At 35.4% G+C, this 20,377-nt stretch overlaps 1 protein-coding gene and 1 long non-coding RNA gene across 2 annotated transcripts in view; one reads left to right on the forward strand and one right to left on the reverse strand.

Moving 5' to 3' along the window:
* The window catches only part of LOC147916834 (catenin alpha-3-like), a 196,700-nt gene extending 194,508 nt beyond the window's left edge, over nucleotides 1-2,192 (forward strand). Inside the window, exon 3 of the mRNA XM_087433002.1 lies at nucleotides 1,975-2,192. Coding sequence (XP_087289128.1) covers nucleotides 1,975-2,192 — 218 coding nt within the window. The remainder of the gene's footprint in view (nucleotides 1-1,974) is intronic.
* An 8,646-nt stretch (nucleotides 2,193-10,838) lies between these two features.
* LOC147916835 (uncharacterized) overlaps nucleotides 10,839-20,377 on the reverse strand; it is a 96,717-nt gene continuing 87,178 nt past the window's right edge. Inside the window, exons 2-3 of the long non-coding RNA XR_015552466.1 lie at nucleotides 13,193-13,295; nucleotides 10,839-11,927 (exon numbers count right to left, since the gene is read on the reverse strand). This is a non-coding gene — a long non-coding RNA (uncharacterized LOC147916835). The remainder of the gene's footprint in view (nucleotides 11,928-13,192; nucleotides 13,296-20,377) is intronic.

Consider the following 20,377-nt stretch of genomic DNA (forward strand, 5'->3'; position numbering starts at 1 on the left):
CTTCTTTTTCCAGTTCCTTTGGTGCACTGTTAGATTGTTTATTTGAGATTTTTCTTATTTGTTTAGGTAGGCCTATATTGCTATAAACTTCCCTCTTAGAATTGCTTTTGCTGTATCCCATAAATTTTGGCATTTTGTATTTCATTTTCATTTGTCTCCAGGTATTTTTGATTTCTCCTTTTTTTTCTTCATTGACCCAATCATTGTTCAGTAGCATTTTGTTTAATCTCCACATATATGTGGCTTTTCCAATTTTCTTCCTCTTAGTTGATTTCTGGTTTCATACCATTGTGGTCAGAAAAGATGCTTGGTATTATTTCAGTCTTCTTAAATTTATTAAGACTTTTGTGGCCTAATATGTGATCTATCCTGGAGAATGTTCCATGTGCATTTGAAAAGAATGTGTATTCTGTGGTTTTTGGATGCAATGTTTTGTATATATCTACTAAGTCCAACTGGTCTAATGTGTCCTTTAAGGCCAATGTTTCCATATTGATCTTCTGTTTAGGTGATCTATCCATTGGTGTAAGTGGAGTGTTAAAGTTCCCTACTATTATTGTGTTGCTATCTATTTCTCCTTTTATGTCTGTTAATAATTGCTTTATATATTTAGGTGCCTTTATGTTGGATGCATAGATATTTACAAGTGTTATATCCTTTTGTTGGATTGTTCCCTTTATCATTATGTAGTGCCCTTCTTTGTCTCTTATTACAGTTTTTGTTTCAAAGTCTATTTTGTCTGAGATAAGTATTGCTACCCTAGCTTTCTTTGCATTGCCATTTACATGAAATATCTTTTTCTATCCCTGCACATTCAATTTGTGAGTGTCTTTAGGTCTGAAGTGTATCTCTTGTATGCAGCATACATATGGGTCTTATATTTTTATCCAGTTGGCCACTCTATACAGTAGGTTTGGTTACACCAGCATCACCGCAAACACATGAGTAATGCATTTTGCTATGACCTTACGATGGCTATGACATCAGTAGGTAATAGGAATTTTTCAGCTCCATCATAATCTTATGGGACCACCTTTGTATATGCGGTCCATTGTTGGCCAAAATGTTATTATATGGTGTATGACTGTGTAGTAAAGAGTGTAGACTCTGCATTCTGGCAGTATGAGTTCAAATTTATATTCTGCTATATATTATCAGAATGACCCTGGGCAAGATTCTTGATTTCTCTGTGTCTTTGTTGTTCAACTAAGTATTAACCCCAGATTAATACTGGTGTTGTTTTAGGCTTTAAATCACAGTAGACACTTAAAAAGTGCCTTGAATCTAGTGAAGAGTTAATGAATGTTACTATCGTTAACCTTCAAAGTAAATTTGGAGAAATCTTTTTAATTGAGACTATTTTGAAATCTTAATTAAAAAACGATAGTCTATGGATTGACCTTACTGATAAATGCATCCTTACACTCATTCAATGTTGTGTTTTTTAAGAAACATTTTGCATATAAGATCACCAATTTCTTTGCATTAATCTTTTTGATGACAGGGAAAATATCTTACCAAGGGAAAGTCTAGAGTAATTTTATTATTTCTATGAGATAGAGTTACTACCTTTAATTAAATTTTATTGTATTTGGCAACTCAAATGCTTTCTTTCTTTAAGTATCTTTATACTCACAATTTCAACTGTTATTCACACCAATTATTTTTTTAAATTTCTTGCGGCTTGTATTGGATAGGATGAAAAGTGATTATATGGTCCCAGGCCAAAAAACAAAAATGATATAAAGGAGAAAGATAATCTTGTTAAATATTTCTTTAAAAATGTCTTTTATTATTTTGATTTTCTTTACTTTTCAGAGATCCAAGATTATCCTGCGAAAATGCTTTGTCTCTCTACATTAAAGAAATAATTAAAATTCTATTAATCAAATATTTGCTTAAAAATATGATTGTCTCCTGGAAACTCCAGAAATCTGAAAATACAAACAAATGCATTCGTATTCATTTTAACAGCCATTCCTGAGTTTGTGACACAAGTGAATGTCGCCTTGGAAGCCTTAAGTAAAAACTCTATGGATGTATTTGATGATAATCAATTTGTGGACATCTCAAAGAAGATCTATGATACAATTCATGATATCAGATGTTCAGTCATGATGATTCGGGTAAGTTTGCTTTACCTTCCATTGAATTATTCCGACACTCTTCCCCATCTGGAATGCCTGGAATGATTGTAAGAAATGTTTTATTTTTACGCCGTAATGTCAATGCTGACATCCATTAGAACTTTGGAAATTCATATGTATCCCCAAAGTCAGATCTACTATCACAGACAACACTTTTCCTTATGTATTTGGTTATAACTTATGCAAATGAGCACATTTAACTGCTCTGTGTGCAGAAAGGTTAGGATTCGTTGTGTGCAGGATTCATTGAAGTGTCACATAGAACAATTGGGAGCCAAAGAAAATACAGGAAGTAATTTGCTTTCTTTTCTTGAACAGAAAGGAAAGGATCTTTCTCATCATTGTACTGAAATTGGTAGAAAAATGTGTTTACAATGAGGTGTTTCTATGCCCAAACTCTCTCATACTAGATCATAGAATCACAGCGTGTTCTGTAAGAAATTTCCCTTGGAGCTGCCAGGAACAACACACACTGGAACTGTCCCAGTCTGAGAGTTGTCTATTTGGGGGAATATATGCCATCTTCCCAAGGGTATGAGTGAACCATTTGTTGTGGGCACACTGCAAATACAGAGATCAGCAATATTTGTTTTTATTCACATGTTAATGTGGAGTATTTTTTTTTAATGTTATTTAAAAAACAATGGAGGTTCTTTGGAAAATGCATATGTAAAGAAATGGAGATACCTTATGTTAGAATGCGTTCCCCTGGAGATGGACCCTGAGGTAAGGAGTTGTGTTATCATTAGTCTATTTAGGAAAAAATGAGACAAAAAAAGTGAGGCAGGGAGGGGAAGAAAACCAACAAGATCTAATTAGGAGTCACTGCAGGCACCTGGGGCTTGATCCTGCTGGAGAACTCTGGGGGTACTATAGAATACACCCCAGAATTATCTCACCTGAGGTGAACAAAATCTAATTTATCCACCTATTCATCCTTGATTAAAGGCTACTCCTCCACAGAACCTCCTGCCTCAGCCAATCAAAGCTCTTGTGGCCCAAAAAAACAACCCTCAGGCAGAGTGGCAGGTGCTTGCAGTAAGAAGATTCAGTAGGACTGGTGAGTGCAACTTGTTCAGTATGAGTAGAGTTCAATTTGAAAGCCTCTGGATTTAACTGTTAGTAAGACTATAGGATGGAACTAGAAGTGCTGAAGACATATGGACGGGGCATCAACAGTATCTGATAGGCCTGAATGGCATAGTTACACTGAGCAATCCATAAAAATGGAGCCATTTGAGGACCTTATAAGGAAAAAGGCTAGCAAAAGTCAAGGAGCCTGGCAAGGCAGATAGATGCTTATGGAAGAAATAATAAGAGAAAGACTAGAAGAGTCAAGATATAGGATCTAGCACTTCAGAGATTGGGAAAACCTGAAAGCAAGCCAATTATACATATAAGAGAGAAACCTCAGGGTATATATTTGCAAGCAGCCTGGAAGTGTTTGTTCATATGTGATTGGGAACTGTGGCACTGTACCAGTACTATGTCTGAATTGCAAAGTACCTTTATCATATTTTCTTCTTCTGACAAAGACTTGTATACCTTATCTGTGTCAATGTGTGAACTAGTGGACTGGTAATAACCCAAAGCCGAGAAGATAGGTAGAACCAGGAGAGAAACACTGAAAGTGTGAAGAAGACACGTGAACTTCAGGAAATAGACTTACCAGAGTGCAACCCCTACATTTCCAGTATCCCTGTGTGGATATTTGAGAACATAAACCAGTGAAATAGCATAGGTGAACCAGGATAGGGAATGCATTTTTTCCTGTAAAAGCTATCTAGGGATGAAAAAAGTCTTATAATCTTTCCTATTTGAATGTTTCAGTATTTAAAAATTTCCTTATTATCAAAATGGCTTACTTATAGCAAATCGATTTATCTTGCCATTATTTTTATATATCCCTCGTATCTAGCAGTCTTCTGTAGGCTAGGAGAGCAATTTATTGTAATTATTCGTAGCCTTAGAGGACAATAATCTTTCCCTATGGTCATTTCTTTTTCAAGGTAAATACTTCAATTTACTTTAACTTTTCCTCATAGGAATAATTTAGTATTTTGTGTTCTTTGCTAGTCCTTATTTAACTTTTCAATAAACTTCTCAAATGAGACTATGAAAAAACATACGCTAATTAGGGCCTGTCCAATGTCAAATAAAGTGAAAGACTTGTTCCTATGTTATTACTGTTAATACAGCCAACTGCTGATAGCCTATTTTTTTCCATTCTTACACACCGAGATTTGTGGATAGGCAATGACTTCCTTTTCTTTTTTTACCCTGTTGTTGCCTGTATCTTCCTTCTCTATTTTAATTGGATATGTTTGCACTTGGTCCTAAATCCTAATCCTATTAAACTTCACTGTGTTTCTAAATGATTCTTCATATAATTTATCAGGTTGCTTTTAAATTTGATTATTACCATACCTAAATCAGCATCAATTAGAAACATGAGATTATAATCTTAGTTCTTTCATCTAGATTACTAACAAAAATATCAAATTATATAGGCCCTTCATCTGGCTGTAATCTCTGCTAGATAGCCCCAGTTAAGGGCATTAGTGTTAAGAGCCCTTGAATCTGATGTCCCATCCAGCTGAGAACACATCTGTAAGTGTATGGTTTGAAAGATGTATTTTGAATTTTGAGGTAGAGATATTCTTTCTCTAAACACATTCAATGGCCAAAAAAGTAAAACAGATAAAAGCAGAGCTGCTACACTTGAAACCGTGAAGGACAGTCCAGAGACCCATCCTCTCAGTCCTTGGACCCTAGTCTCCTAGGCAGCCTCTAGGGGAACCTCTGCAGAACTTCTAAAGGGTTCTGAAGGATGACCCATAAAGCTCTGCACTTAATTGCTAATTGGATTATAGGATGAAACTAGAAGTCTAACTCAGCTGCAGTTAATGAAAATCTATCATTTTTTTTCTTTGAGGACTGTCCCTTTATCATAGAAGATAAGAAAATTGATCCGGTATAATCTTCTCTTTACAAGGTCAAATTTAATGCTGACCAATATCTTGACCTCAGAACTGCAAAGCATTTAATGCTTTCTTCAAAGTATGTAAAGAGTGTCAACACTAAGGCAATGCATTTATAATTATGCAAGGTCAGGGAGGGCTAGGCTATGCTCTTGAGAATGTTTGTGAGTGTTAGAGAAGCAGATCCCATATCTGAATTTTCATGAGTGCCCTTCAGTGCCCTTGAGACAATAAAATACTACCTTAAGATCAGAGCCTGATACTTTATAAATAGTTTCAGAAAAATAAGATTATAGCCGCCTTTAATATTTATTTTGATGAATAATTATGTTATCAGTTGTTCAGATTATTTTTAAAAGTTCCAAGATAAATACTGTGACAGTTCATCTTACTATCTCCACTGAATTCAATGTGTGGACAAATAAGGTTGTAGAACCTCATGCTTAAAAACCTCAGAGTGTAGGGAGTTTTAAATATTTTTTACCTGTTTGGTGTTTAATATCTATGTGTAAATTTTACAATTATTAAGAATCCATAATGGTTAAGACTAAAGCAAGTAACAAATATAGCCAAACCTCAGTTTCCTTCTTTGTAAAATAAACCTTGTGTTTAACCTACTTCAAAAGATTATGCTGACAAAATGAGTTAATAAAAATGAGGTACTTAGTAAACAGTAGTCTCTTGCAAGAAGATAGTTACTATTGCTATTACCACTGTGAGTAGTACAAGCACTACTGAAGCTGCTCATTGTTTTAGTATATCTTGAAGAATGTTAGCTATAGAAGCTATAGAAATATGCTCATGGAGCAACATGAAGCCAAAGCCCAAGAGTAACTTGAAAGGTGAAGTTCTAAACAAAGAATTATGTTTTTTCTCAAGATATTGTTTGTATAAGAGGACACTATATTTATTGACATTGGGTATCTGAATTAAAGATTATTTAATGCAAATTGTACTTTTGAACCCATATTATTTTAAGCTAGCATTATAATTCTACATGTTGTTTTTATTAACCTCTTGAAACATGCAAGGAGTGCTCTCGATGTTTCATCTTTTTGGTAAAAGGCACTTAAACAGAAATAAAGGAAATTTTAAAAGGACAACATTGAGTTATGAGAAAGTAACACGGTTGGCCAGCAGTGAAATACTTTCAAAAGGAAGAAAAGATTCAGCAAAAGTCATCCTGTAACAGGTATTCAGAATGTAGACTTCATATATATTATTTGCGAATTTTCGTATGTGATTTATCAAAAGCACATAGAAAATATAGAGATACTTTCCAAAGCCAAACGTGAAGATTTTCAGGACCATCACTAAGTTTAGATTTTCTGTGTTAGTTTTCTAACTTTATATACCAAGGAATGGGAATATATTTTGGATATCTTACTTGATGAAAGTTAATTTTTGAAGAAACAAAGGAAAATAAAATAAATTAAAAAAACATTTACATAGCTCAGTTTACGTGAACCATGTTTCCATGAATCATTTACATGGCTTCTAGAATAGGAAGATAGTGCAAAATACAACTTCAGCTTATATAGCCAGAAAAACCTTTTGTGCCTGATTCTACTGCACCTACAGGAATGGATAGATTTATGGCTTCCACTGGAATTATATATAATTTTATTAATTTAGATTAGTTGCACTGCCATGATTTTTCTGAACTTCTTTTATTGTTTTCCATAACTTCTTTTCCTCATGACCTCAAAAAATCCTTTTGCTTTATACTGAGCTGCTGTTTGTCTCCGAAGTCTCACACTCAAACTACTGGAGGGAAAGGCCCTGATGGTGTCAGTTAATCACTAACTAACGTAGAATGTTACCTTGTACATTAGAATTCTGTGGAATTAAGTTCAGAAATGAAGAAATAGTGAAAAGAATGTTGTGTAAAATCAAAGGCATGTGTTCAAGTCTCAGTTTTACATATTACCATATTTACATATTACATATAACATGATATTGTTAGTTTCTTTACTATAGGGGGAAATGAAAACATACTATTGCATTACTACTTTCAGCCCTCATTGCACTTACAAATGAAGGACAAAACATTGTTCCCTAAGATTAGGAACAAGTTGAGAATGTCCATGTTCCAATGCAATGAAATGTTGCAGATGTCCTAACCAATAGAGTAAATCAAGAAACAAAATAAAAAGTATACAGATTACAAAGGAAAAAAGTCAAACTGTATTTGCAAATTATATGATCAACTACATTGAAAATTCTAAAAAAAATTTACACCAACAAGAAAACCCCACCTTAGTAGAAATGATAAATGAATTTAGCAAGATCACGGAATATAAGGTCAATACACAAAAACAAGGTCAATATACAAAAATATAATGGAAGGAAGGAAAAAATAAAGATAAGGGAAAAATTAATGAAATAAGAAATGTACAATAAAGAAATGCAATGAAATTCAAACTATATATTTCTGTATAGTAGGAACTAACGATTAGGAAATGTATCTTTTAAAAGTACAATATATCACGGCATCAAAAATAAAGTAAACAATGATAAGTTTAACAAACACCTAAAAGATCTATATTCTGAAAATTAGAAAATGTTATTAAGAAAAATTAAAAGGACAAATATATGGAGAGATTTATCATATTTCTGGACTGAGACACTCAATATTGTTAAGGTGTCAATTATCCCCAAATTGATTTATTGATTTAATGCTGTCCCAAACAAATTCCCAGCAGGCTCTTTTATGAAAACTGATAATCCAAGGTGGTTGCATGGGTGTACACATTTGTCAAAACTCATCAAACTGTACACTTAAAATTGCATGTAAATTATGTTGGTACAGTTGATTTAAAAAATAATATTAGACCCAATAGTCAAGACCTTAGAAAACAGGTAATTTTAATTAGATAAAGTCCTACCAAACTGTATTAATTAGGACTAATTAGAAAGGCCTGCATGGACTCTTGAAAATGCTGACAATTAGAATATACAATTAATCCCTTTCTACTTTATAACTGGCTACTTGCCAAATATTTCTAATATATGGGTCCTCTTTTGTTGGTTTTGATTTCTCATGTTTGTGAATCATTATATATATCTTAGATCAAGGCTTGGCAAACTTATGGCCAAATTTGGTCCACCATCTGTTTTGTATGTCCTGTAGGGTAAGAATGGTTTTAATATTTTTAAATGGTTGAAAAAACTTGAAAAAAGAATAATATTTTCTGACATGCAAAAATTATATGAAATTCTAATTTTGAAATACAGCCACATCCATATATATCTATGGCTCTTTGTGCTACAGTGGCAAGGTTGAGTGATGGCTACGGACACTGGATGGCTCACAAAGCCTAAAACATTGACTATATTGCTCATTACAGAAAATGTCACTGACTCTTGTCTTAGATAGTCTGTTTTGGCCCTTTACCAAAATCTTGACTGGTTTTTCCAAGGATCCAATCACACTTTTATTATTTTTTCCTTGTAAATCCAATCATCCAAAATATTTGAATATTAGAATCTCTTTCCTTCCAAATTCCTCAAGTCATGTGACCACCAGAGCAATTTCTGCTAATCCCTCCTATTCTCAGTCCAGGGTTCCAGGCTCCTTTCTCCATCTTTCTTTCCACCCCGAGGGCTTCCATTCTCCTAGGCCCTCTAATTTTATTACCCTTTGTTTTGTAGATCAAACTATCTGTGCTTCTTTCTTTGCAAATTTTTTATTTATGCCCTGCTACTTTGGAAAGAGAGTTCTTTAGTTACTAGGACTCACCCTTCTCCTAAGGCCGTAAGGAATTTTTTTACATTCCTTTTGGTATTTTGCATCATTCACTCATCAGGTAAAATTAAATTTTAGCCTTGTTTTTGATTATCACTGTCTTGAAATTAAATTTTTGAGTTTTACAGGATGTTGAAATTCATCAACTGTGTTCAACCATTTCACTTTTTCTTTTCTTTATGTCATAGTAGTAACAATTTGTCCAAAGGTTATTTGATTAGTAATGAGTTTTCATAAAATAAGTATTTGCTAAGTGAATTTAACATGCAGTGAATTAGGGTGAGTATATGCTTTTGGTTTCCTTAGGACAAACTTGGATTATACACCCTTCTACTCTCAAAAGTGTCCAATTTGGATGATAAATTGTTCTGTTCTCTCTGGTTTCTGAGCCCTGATTGTACTGCTTGAGAACCCGTGGTGTGTCACCTCCACCCACTGGGCATGTTCCACAGTGCTCAGGCGCTAATGATCACAGCTCCTTATCAAGCCAGTTTTTCCAACCCCAGGGAACACTTTCTCTCCAAAGGCCTAACAGCTATCAAATGTTAGCTTCCTCTCTTCATGCTTTGCAGAGCCTTTGTCGACTGTGGAGGATCTATTCAGGTACCATTTCACATTTATTTAATGTACAAAGACTTTATACCTTTTCATTTTTCAATGTTAAGCAGATTTCCTGAATTCATCGTAGTCATTCTACTCTTCACTCTCACAGGAGTCTCTCCAGGGAATCCCAGTTAAAACACTGTCCTTTTTGGAAGTGATATGACTCCTTTCCAGTGTCAGAACCAATTTGCAAAGAAGCCAGCTACCGGGGGAATTTCTAAGGGAACTTAATAAAAGACTTGTAGCAAAATAACCTTAGCTTTGTATGCAAATTTAAATCAAACGTTAGTGGGAAGAATTCTGTAGTGAGGCTCTTGCTGTTTTCTCTGAAAACAAAGAGTTTAAGGTAAGGGAAAAAGAACCAACCGCCTGCCAGCACTGGTCAGCAAGAGCTGAAATTTTATGCTCTCAGCACTTACTGGACTTCCTCACGTGTACACCATTTGAAGAGACTTTTGACCGAGGGAACAGAGGTGACTAGAGAAAGAAAGAATGTTCATTGAGAAGCATGTTGGTTAAGCTATAAAACAGCACTAGTCAGTGATCTCTGTTGCTCATGCTGGGAGAAAGACGTTCAGCTTGAAGTCATTCTGGGAAGTACTCTTTCACCACAGGGTCAAAGCTACTGGACTGGCAAGAGAGACCATGGTCCAAAAGGGCTTTGATACAGACTAGTTCTGCATACAGAGAACTCGACACAAATGCTGCTCCGAGCCTTTGACTCAAAGTAGCTGAGGATAAGGAGCCAAGCATCTCTCTTTGAAAACTCCTTCAGGGGAAATGGCTAGTATTGTGACTAGAAGAATAGTACTACGGGGAAGATGTTTAAGTTGTGGAATCCTAAGAATTTTTTTGTTGTTGTTTGTTTCTGATAAATTAATTATTAAATGATTTATATTCATTATAAACTTGTATTAGTAATTAAATAAATTAATAAATTTATATGAAGTATTAAATCTAATAATAAGATTTTATTATTTTATGCTTTGTTTTTTATCCTAAAAACTCTTATGGTGTGCTGATCACTTGCCTCAAATAAGCTGTTTGCCTACATTTCAAAAGTAACTTTTGGAGAGTTGAATAAGCCTTCTAGAGAAAAGAATCTGAAAAATACAGTTGGCAAAGTGATGACTTTTAGAAAACAGTGTTTGGAATAACTAGTAAAAGGAGGGATATTGAGAATTTTGTATTTCCAGTACCCGTAAGTTAAATGATGGAGTGTCAAAGGGAGAAATATTCTGGAGTCTGAGAGCAAAAGCTCTGGAAGTGAAGTGAGACACTTGAGGTCACACACTGACGGGAAGTCACACAATGAGGTTCCAGGTCTGTGGGTACCTGGTTCAGGACATTTTCCTTTACCTCAGGAGAAGGAAACAGCCCAAGGTTTTTACACAGCAGGAACCCTTCTACTTCACCGACTTCCCTTTGTTCATGGGCCAGTTATAAACACATAAATCCCACCCATCGCTTTTTGGGCAATTTGTTGAAGAACACTTACCTGACAACTCTGTTCCCTGCTCCTTCAGATTTAGACACATAGCCCTCCTGGCTGTTCCTCCAATTCACCCGACATGCCTACACTTCCGGCATCTTTCTACTTACCGTCCTCTCTAACCATATTCTTTCTATAAGAATTTGCACAGCAGACTTAGTCAGGTCTGATCTGTCATTACCTTATATAACATCCTGCATAGAATCTCTATAGAATCATATATAAAAGCAGCATCTCCCGATTCGGCCACCCTCCATCGTCTTAGTCAAGTTTATGTTTACATAGTGTTTATTATGACAAATACATATTATATACTTATTTATTTATCTATTGTCTGTCTCCCCATATGAGAATGTAGAAGGGATTTTTAGACCTTTAAAATAAAATCAGATGTTAGGTGTTTTTGCAATTAAATAGTGATTGATTTGACATTTTGCCAAATTTGACATTTGTTTGAAACATAATCACTGGACCTCACAGAATTAAAAGCTAGAAAAAATGTTACTTTGTTATATTTATATTACAAAAAGTGACAAATGATACGAAACTACCTTGATAAATTCTTTCACAAAGAATTAAAATTCACTTGATCTTTGGTTTAAGATAGTGCTGAAAGTACCAAGGATTTTTACGAAGTATTGCACTTGGTAACCACTAATGTGGTCACAAATGCACATATATGTCTCTATCAATGCTATTTGTCTCAGTACAAGCTCCAGTAAAGTGGGATATATGCAGTTGTTTTAAAAAGTCCTTCGTTTTACCTTATGCAGGTGACAAGAGTCCTCTTTAAAGATGATCACAATTGTAGAACAGCCCTGATGAGACTTGATTGTATGCATTAACTGTTGGGTTGTGGAAGAAAGAAAGATCCTTGAAGATGGAGTTTGTGGAACTTGCTGAAGTGTATTTTATGCACATTATCCTCCAATATCAGTCCCTTGGTGTTATAGGCTCTGAAAAATCACAAAATTATCCACAAATTTAATGATTAAAATGTGCTTTATATTGTCTTATGTTGCAGTGTTTGGAACAGAAATCAGAAATTTAATTAAAGTCATAAAATATGGAAAGATACCATAACAAAAATTACTTCTAACCCTTAAAAATGGCTGTAAAATATATTTTAACCAGTCTATAGTGGTGTGTTTGCTAAAAAATATGAAAATAAAACCAGAGATTTTTGCATATCTTCTATTATCACTAAAATTAGTGGTTTATGAATAAATTCAGAGTACCTGTTTAACAAAAATTTATATCTACAGTACATTTATAGATGGCTAACCTCTTCCAATGGGTTTTGCTAATTTAACTCTTGGAAGACAAGCTTATTTTAGATTTGCCTCGCAGTGCTCCATCTTCAAGGAAATTCCCCTTCTTTGGAATATCTTTGTGACCCTGAGTAGGTCAGGCTATCTTTCAACTTCGGATTTGCATTTTGTAAATAGGGAAGGAAACATACCTGCATAGTAATATGGTTGATCTGAGTTTAAATGGGATAACACAGCATTACGCAAAGTTTTTTGCAAATTATAAGTACTCAATGAATTTGTATTAGTGTTACAATGTAGCAATACAAATACAATGAATTTGTTACATATATTAGTCAGAGTAACAAATGCTAGCTGCCGTAACGCAGCCCCCTAAATCCCAGTAGCTTATCTCAATCATGGTTTATTTATCATTCATGCATTGGTCTGACACCAGCCAGTTTTCCTAGATAGATCTCTACCAGGTAACAACTCAGTGATTCAGGATCCTCCAATCTATTGATATTGCCATCTTTGTAGTGTGGCCTCCACTGTCACTGAAGAAAGGGAAGAGACAGTAGATGACTGAACAGGAAGTTTGATGCCCAGACCTCAATGTGGCATACTTCCCTCTATATCCCATTGGCCAAAACTCAGTCAAATGGGACCCAAATGAACTGCAAAGGAGCTGGTAAATGTCTTCTTTCTTTATGTTCAAGAAGAAGAAATGGGATTGGTGAACACCTAACCATTCCATGTCACATTCTTTGTTCCAGATATTAATACTGTGCAACAAATTACCCTAAATTTTGTGGCATAAAATGACAACCAACTTATTGTACTCAAAGATTCTATGGGTCAGGAATTCAGAAAGGGCATAGGCTTGTTCACACACATGTCTGATGTCTGGACTGAGGACTAGAAGACTAAGGAAAACTACATTTAGCCTCTCGTTGGCTTGGATTTCTCACCGTGTGAGCACCTCTGGATGGTTGGGCTTTTTGCACAGCACTTCAGGAATCCAAGAATAAGTCTTGCTGAAGGACGTATGATATTTCCTCTTCTAACCTAATGCTATGGAGAAAATTGTGCAAAGATGTAAACATTTGGTGACATTTTAGTTGGGCTTTGATGAATGAGTAGGAGTTGTGTAGCTGGAATTGTGGTTTAGGACATTTGCAAGGATATAGATATAAAGCCACGTTTAGAGAACCGTGATTAGGACAGGGTGCCTGGACCCCAGTGTAGGGGTAGAGAAAGACTGGAAAAATAAGAAGAATCCAGATTCTCAATATTTTTTCGTGCCATGTCAAGAGACATGACCTAGCTAAATGGTAAGAGGCACAGAATTTCTAGGCTTGGCACACAGTATTCAAGATTTATTTCATAGGGTTTGGGTGGGGGAGTAATGCTTCATCTCACCTACCACCATCATGCACCTCAGGCTGCCCAATATTTGAAAACTGAGGTTCTTTAAGCGAGAGAGAAAGGAGAAATTAGTGATTGGCTAGACAACAAACAATCTCTTACAATATATTTACTATAAAGGAGGATAGGAATTTCAATCAAATGCTAATTTGCTATTTATGCCTCACTAAATATATTGATCAAGTGTAATTTTCAGGAATTTCTCTTCCTTAGGAAATAAAACCTCTCCAAAAGGGACTTTGAAAGAGTGATAAAGATAATAATATTAATAATCATGATAATAATAATAATAGAAAATAAATGAGGCTTGTGTTTGGAACCAACCAGCATTTTTATATTTGCAATGAGCTGAAGCCAAGCATATGCGAACAGTATTTCTAACTGCGTAACTGTCTCGGAGGAGATTTAGGAAATCAGACTGACAGTCAGGCATGTTCACCACTAGAGCAGCCAAGGTGAAGGGATTGAAGTGCTGTCTCTCCAGCTTCAGGGACTCATTGAGTCTGTTCCAGAATAAAACATGCCACTGATTACAGAGGATTTGAGTGTTAAATTGAGGGAAGAAGTCACTAATCAAAATGCAAGTGGGACATGTATGTGCAAAAAGATATGAACTCACCAATTAATGCACAGAGAATCATTTTCTCCTCCAGATGCCTCGTTTCATTATTAAATCTGAAGCTTTACACGTTTGCTTCAAAAGAACCACATCAGTCAGAGAAGGTTGAAAGACAGTGTGTTATGCTGTGATGAGCGCTGGATTGAAAATCAGAAGATCTTGATCCTGGTCTCAGCTACATTATACAGGAGCTGTAGAGTCCTGGTTCCCTCTCCTTAACCCACTCTTACACAGTGTCCTAATGTATAAGGGGAGATAATCACACTTGTCTTGCTTATATCACATATTTTAGGGGGCCCTTCCTTCCTTCCTTCCTTTTTTCCTTCTCTCTCTTTCTCTTTCTTTAATATTTTCATTGAATTCTTTTTATTCATTTATTGTGATAGGTTGTTATTGAATACCTACTGTGTGCCAATAAATCTGTCAGACATTTAGGTATATAGAGATGGATAAGATTTCTATTTTTGTGGAGTTTATTCTAGTGGAGAGTCAGAAAGTGAACAATTAAAGATATAGACAAGGCAGTTATGATGAGTGATATGAAGGAAGGAAGTAGGATGATGTGAAGGAGAGAAAATTGGCATAAGAGATAACAACACTTTAAATAAAGCCTCTCTGAGGAGATCAAAATTGACTTAGTTAATAAGAATCAGGATGAATCAACAATTTTAAGACAGGGAAGAATGTTGCAGGTAGAACAGAGTAAATGAAAAGATGGCAGAACATGAGAACATGATGTAATCCATGCAGAAATAGATGTATAATGATGTACACCTGAAATTTATACAATGTTATAAACCAATGTTACAAACCAATGTTACCACAATAAAAAAAAACAATAAATAAGTAAATAAAAAGAAAAAAAAGAAACAAAAAAACAGATGACAAGGTTGGGAAAATGTTAGTTATACCTAAAGAAAAGAAGGAGGCACTTTGTCTAAAACTTAGTGAATGGAAGAGGGGAGTGATCCAATATGATTTTAGAGAGCTGGACAGAGGATAGATTATTCTGGCCTTGTCAGATATGTTAAGCAGTTTGGATTTTGTTCCAAAGCATTGGAAACTACCGATATATTTTTAACAGGTGAGCTGTATGATCCCACTTGCATTTTAAGTCCACTCTTACTGTTGTTGAATGTTAACTTTCCACAAGACTTCCAAAAAAAAGTGTTAATCGAGCAAAACTAAGTGTAATAGACTTAGTACAATAAAGGAGAATACCACCTTGACAGTCTTACTAGTGTCTTAAAATGGGGAAATTAGGTAAGGCTCTTTATAATATTTTAAGGCCTATGCCGAGTGATTCTAAGGTGCATCTTTCAAGAGAGAGAACCGGTTGGGATTTGGTGCATTTGGATGGGTGGACACAGTGAGTTGAGGACATTGAAATGAATCTAGATGAGCTTGTTAGTCTTGATAATTTATCAGTTTAGCTGCATTGGTGTTCTTTTCCAGGAGCAGGTATTTCCTGGAGAAAGCAGCTAAGTTACTTTTGCTTGAGCTAAGAATTATGAACACAGGAATAGGAAAGTCTACCCAGTGCCATTATTGTTTAACACAGGAGCAGGGAATTATGTTGTTTTCAGTTCTCACTAGTCCATGGAAAATTTGTCCTTGGGGGTGAGGGTGGGCAAGAGTAGAAATGAGAATACTAAACATGAGTCTGTTGTAGTTTTCCAGGCAGTAGATGATGCTTATGTAGATTAGTGCTGCACTGTCCAATACAGTAGGTACATGTGGTTCTTGAAACTTGAAATTTGACTCATGTGAATTGAGATGTACTATGCGAGTGTAAAACCCATAAGAAAATTTGAAGACTCAGTAACAAAAAAGAATATAAAATGTCTCATTTGTATTTTTTTACATTTGTACATGTCAAATTGATGTTAATAATATATTTTAACCAAATTATCCAAAATATTATCAATTTGACATGTACAAATTATTATTTATTAATGTGGCTACTAGAAAATTTAAAATTATATAGATTGCTCATGTTATATGTGTATTAGACAGTGATGGACTAGAGAGTTGGCAGAAGAGGTGGACAGATTTGAAATTTATTTTGCAGATAAAATTGACTGGACTTGCTGGGAATGAATGTGGAATTAAAGGAAATTGGGAAGGCAAATTTGGCTCCTAGGTTTCTTGTTTTGGGCCACTGTGTGGATGTGTGTGTGACTTAATGAGCTAGGAGAGATTTGGAGAAATCAGTTTGGGGTAGAAGTTTGATTCCATTTTAGTGGTCTCATGAGATGTTAAATTTACTTATTTTATAGATATGTTATATGGGTCATTGGATATATGATTTTGGAACTTAGAGCATAAATTTGGCCTATAATAAGAATTTGATTTCCCTTAATGTAGAATGTACTCACACTTGGAGAGAGTATATTAGAGAGGAAAAAATGATACAGGAATAAACACATTTAGAATTCAAGTTGAGGAGGAGGAGATAGCAAAGGCAACAAATAAGAAGTAACAGGCAAGATGGGAAGAAAATCTAGAAAGTGCTGTCTCAGAAGCCAGGGCAAGAGTTTTCCAACTGTGTAGAATGTTATTTAGAGAACTGATAAGAAAATGTGTTCATTGCATTTGGGGGCTTAGATGATCAAATAGGTAATGTATGTTTAGATATGCAGTGCATTGGTGTCAGGGTTCCCTGGAACTGATGACTCAGGCTGCAGCTGGCAAAAGGAGCTAAATACTCCAATTATAGGTTGACAAAATTGCCAGCTGATTGGGATCAGCACACTTCCGCAGAGTTTAGATATAAGTGGAGGATTTGGGACAGGGAGGGAGAGATTAGATTTTTTGAAATGTGTAATGCTCCGAAATATAGGTTCAACAGTTCTCTCTTTTCCCTTTGGGATGCCCTTGGGACACTCTATGATGTCCTCACACTATAATGGGGAACGAGAACATCAAATACACCTAACACCCTGACAACGACTGAACCCACACTCTGAAAGTGAACTCTTTATACTTTATGTAGGCATAAAGTCATACAATTGTAAACATTATATATAGGATTTGATAAGAACTTTAGTTATTAATGACTCTTAGTGTGTCTCGATTCTAGTCTAGTTTTTTTGCTATTCTTACAGTTTTTGCTGTTGAACCATGCTATCTTTGCTTGGAAGGCCTCTTCTTTCCCACGTCCGTATGAATAGCTGCAGAGTCATTAGTCTTTGTGCACTTTCTGAAAGAATTGTCTTTAAATGCAATCCTTTTCTATTGATTTTTTTAGAAATATTGACTTTCCTCCAATATGTTCTGCAATATTCTGCCACCCTATTCCATTCTGTTAACTCCAGTGTTGGCTTTTGCCTAGCTCTCGGTACTTTTTCTAACGTGTAGATTTAGTTCTACCTGTGTTTCCTCTTCCAACTGTATTTTAATTATCATAATTAGTTTCCCTACCTTAGATACAATGAGAACAGCAGTCTCACATCACTTTTAGAAGAAAGTACCACTTCCTGTTTGGGTCAGAGCTGAAAACAGATTCACCCACTGGCTATACCAAGCCATTTCCTGTGTAATACTGATGGACATTCCTCTACATCAGTTCACTATCTTGTTAATAACTTTATGCCCAATATATGGCAAACTACAAAGCCACTTTGTAAAAAAACCTTATATAAGTAACAATAAATATTAGTCAATGATAGCATTTTTGTTATGAAAATAACACATGCTTGTGAATAACAAGTTAAACAATTTAGGACAGTTTATAGTAAAAATTTAAGCCCTGACTACTTCTATTCCTCCATCTCACACTTTTTCTTCCAATGTAAACTGCTTTTAGCTGTTTCGTATGTTACCTTTCAGATCATTTTCTACATAAATCTTAACCCACATACTTGATTATGTTTGTGTATCTTTGTTTGTTTGTTTTTGGAAAAATAAAACCATTCTATGCCTAATGTTATGAAACTTGATTTTTATAATTTTACAATATCATGCATGAGGTTCTGTCAATTTCAACTCAAAACAAAAGTTAGCATGGACCCGTACTAACTGTCAATGACACATCTTTGTCTTATAAACTTTTTCTGTAGATGGGAAAAGTATGAAAGAGAAGAAGGGGAAAAGGAAGCCAGAGGAAACACACAAGGAAAAATGGAAGCAAATAGTAGTTTGAGGCCATGGGTTGAAAAATATGGAAAGCCAACATAATGTCATTAATGGAGCTTTGCATTGCTGCAAAAGTTAAATCACAAAACCCTCAAATGATAAAGCTGAGTTGAGTGAAAAATCATATAGCTTAAAATCCTTAGAGTGATTTGAGTCCTATAAGGGAGAAGTGAGTTACTTGACTGTATATAGCTAACTAGTGTTAAAGTCAGGATTAGAATCCAGGTCTCCTGACTCCAAATTCAGTGCACTTTTGATGTTACAACAACCATAGATGCAAACTAACAAAAAGACAAGCAAACACATTGTATTACTCAAATACAATTCTAATACAATGTGTTTAATACAACATATTGTATTAATTGGATACAATTTTTAAAAAATCACTTAAAGAACTATGTTGGAAATCATTGGCTAAGAACAGGAATACATTAATATAAGGACTGAAGAAAGGAACAAGTGACAAGTAGCTTGGAGGGAAGGTCTAATTCATTTCTCTGTAAGAGAAGAAGAGGTAGGAAGATCAAATGAAATAATTTAAATGTATTGAATTTGCTTAAGAAGTGAAGCAAAGAGAAAATGCCCTTCAGTTTAAAATAAAATTCCCAACAGAAACTGAGAAGATCAAGTAGAGGTAAAAGCTATACCCCCGAGCTGCTGGTAAAGAAATCTAGCCTGAGGGAAGAAAGTTTTGTTGCAAGATCACTATCTGACAGGAACTTTGGTACATTCTCTCATTTCACCCTTAAAGAAATCCTTGAGGAAGGGATTTAAATAACCATTTTATTGACAGGAAAGGAAGCAAATAATTTAAAATTACTCTCTGAAAGTCACTCTAACAGCCAGTGGTCCAACAGGGTTGAGACTCAGGCACTTCTGTGTGGCTCCAAAGCCTGTGTTCATCGTGCAAACCATACTGCCTTTTTTAATCACTAAGGAGAAAACGATCTTCACGTTATATAGAGTTCCTAGATATAGAGGTGTGGGAGATTAATTTTAGTATTTCTGAACTATCCTCAAGAATTTAGAAAGCACAATTAAATTCAATTATAAAGAAGATAGGGTTAAGAAAAAAAAGAACGGTTTGTTAGACGCTGCACATTGTTTTACAAAGGTTTTCTAAGTATAAACTTCTGGTCAGTTACCTATTCTGCTTTTCCCTGCTTATGACTCTGCTGGTTTGGAACTTGAAGAAATTTGAGTGGATAAAGACAGGAATTAACAGCCAGGGAAGCAAGTCAAGGCTAAAATGCTGTTCCTCTCACTAAGATTTCTACTTGCAGGTCAGTTCATTCATCTGTACTGTCTGGTTTTGCAGGTTGGTCGAGATATAGAGACTTGGAGTCAACATGGGACAGGAATAGAGTCTAACCCAGAACTGTTCTATTTTCCCAGAAATCTGCAAATATTTTATGCAAATATGGAGTTGCTTTGCAGACAGATAGGCCTCATCTGGTTCTACCACTTGCTAATTTGAATTCATATCCCTCTTTGAGAAGCAATTGTTGAAAAGCTAAAGCTATTCAGTTGCCAGGGCAGGGCTTTTTGAGAGTGAAGAAGAAAAGATTTTTGAAAAGCAAAAGCTTAATCTTGAAGAAGAGATATAAAGTTTATAGACAGATTTAAGAGAGGCGAAAGGAAGAGCTGGATCCCTCCACCCCACAGAAGGTGTATTTCGTAGTGTTGTGTGTCTTGGGAGGTTAGGGTGACAGAGGAAGTCCGAGGGACTCTGTGGGGAAAGCAGAGCAGGCATGTGAGGCGCCCCAGCCTCTCCCAGGATGAGTACTTTAGTGACCAATGCCAAGAAGCCAAGTGGGAGGGCGGGGCCAACACCTGCAAAGTGTCAATCACCCTTTGACTGATAATCTGTCACCTATACTGAAAACCTTTCTTCCTGTTGCTGTTCAGAGATAGCTGCCCACAGGTTGCCTGGATTATGCAAAAGAACTTTTCTGGGGTCTCTAGACTTTAC

Source organism: Ceratotherium simum, chromosome 6 (assembly GCF_057802395.1).
Source record: "Ceratotherium simum simum isolate JZ-2026a chromosome 6, ASM5780239v1, whole genome shotgun sequence".
NCBI lineage: Eukaryota > Metazoa > Chordata > Mammalia > Perissodactyla > Rhinocerotidae > Ceratotherium > Ceratotherium simum.